Genomic DNA, 1,142 nt, shown 5'->3' with positions numbered 1-1,142 from the left:
ACGTGTGCTCTTCCGATCTCTGCCATTCCATAAAGAACTTATTTATTTTTTGCAATTTTCTTCTACTATTTGTAATTTTTACACCGTATAAGTCCCGAGGTATTTGACAATAAATTATATATAATCAGAGTTGGGAAAGTGACTTTGTAAAAGTAACTAGTTACAGTTGCAGTTTTTGTCTCTCAAAAAGTAACTTATCGTTACAAGTCACCAACTCTGAAAAGTAACATGTTACAGTTACAGTTACTCAAAAAGTAACGAATCGTTACTTTTAGTTACTTTTAATAGAACAATATTAGCATTATAAAAAAAGATTTACATTTACATATTATATAATTTTATTTAAAAAAGGAAAGTAATTCGCATATTTAAATATTTCGCATAATTACAATCACATTACGATTAGGTGATTGAGCGAAAGTGTTGCATAATTTTGATCCATGAAAATGATGATTTGAATGATTTGATATATATAAAGTAACTGTAAGAGTAATTATTAAATTAGTTACTGCTTACTTTAAAAATCTAAGTTAAGTTATATATAGTTACACATGAAAAGAAAATAACGAAGTTAAGTTGCAGTTATTGAAAAAAAACTCTAACAGTAACTTTGTTACAAATAACGAGTTACTTTCCAACCCTGTATATAATAAAAGTTTTCGTATTATTAATTTACGCGATTTCGGTCTACCAACCTTGAAATAATGTCTGTTATATATTACATCCATCACGCCCAGCTTTAAAGGACTGTTCAGGAGATCCGATAGAGTTTTGATGGAATCTGTAGTAGACTGCAGCAAACCCACGATATTCGCTGTATAAGCCGCATAAAGGCTTAGCGAGGTCAACAGTAACATAAGAGTAACGATTCGGGACGAAACTCTGTACGGCTCGTACGAATATCCTGGAAGAGTACAGAAATTTTATTCTTATGTTGAATGTTGAAATAAAAATAACTTAATCTGTACGATCGCGAAATAACAAATGTTTTAATTTACGCGTTTGTATGAGAGAGATAAAATTTTTTAATACAGTCGAACCTCGATAACTCGAATCTCTATAACTCGAAAACCACTCAAATTTTTTTCTTTAAAAGCAATTATAATCGGAAAATTATAAACTTTTGTACAAAGCTTCCGTAA

At 29.9% G+C, this 1,142-nt stretch overlaps 1 protein-coding gene across 1 annotated transcript; it reads right to left on the bottom strand.

The window, feature by feature from the left end:
• Nucleotides 1-35: 35 nt before the first annotated feature.
• LOC105456895 lies at nucleotides 36-909 on the bottom strand. The gene is made up of 2 exons (XM_011701258.1): nucleotides 696-909; nucleotides 36-216 (listed from the first exon to the last, which is right to left on the bottom strand). The coding sequence occupies exons 1-2, from the start codon at nucleotides 855-857 to the stop codon at nucleotides 208-210; spliced, it is 171 nt and encodes a 56-aa protein (XP_011699560.1). The 5' UTR covers nucleotides 858-909; the 3' UTR covers nucleotides 36-207.
• Between the last annotated feature and the right edge of the window lie 233 nt (nucleotides 910-1,142).

The sequence above is a fragment of the Wasmannia auropunctata genome, unplaced genomic scaffold (genome assembly GCF_000956235.1).
Source record: "Wasmannia auropunctata unplaced genomic scaffold, wasmannia.A_1.0 LD335510.1, whole genome shotgun sequence".
NCBI classification, from domain to species: Eukaryota; Metazoa; Arthropoda; class Insecta; order Hymenoptera; family Formicidae; genus Wasmannia; species Wasmannia auropunctata.
This window is presented reverse-complemented; position numbering and strand designations above follow the sequence as displayed.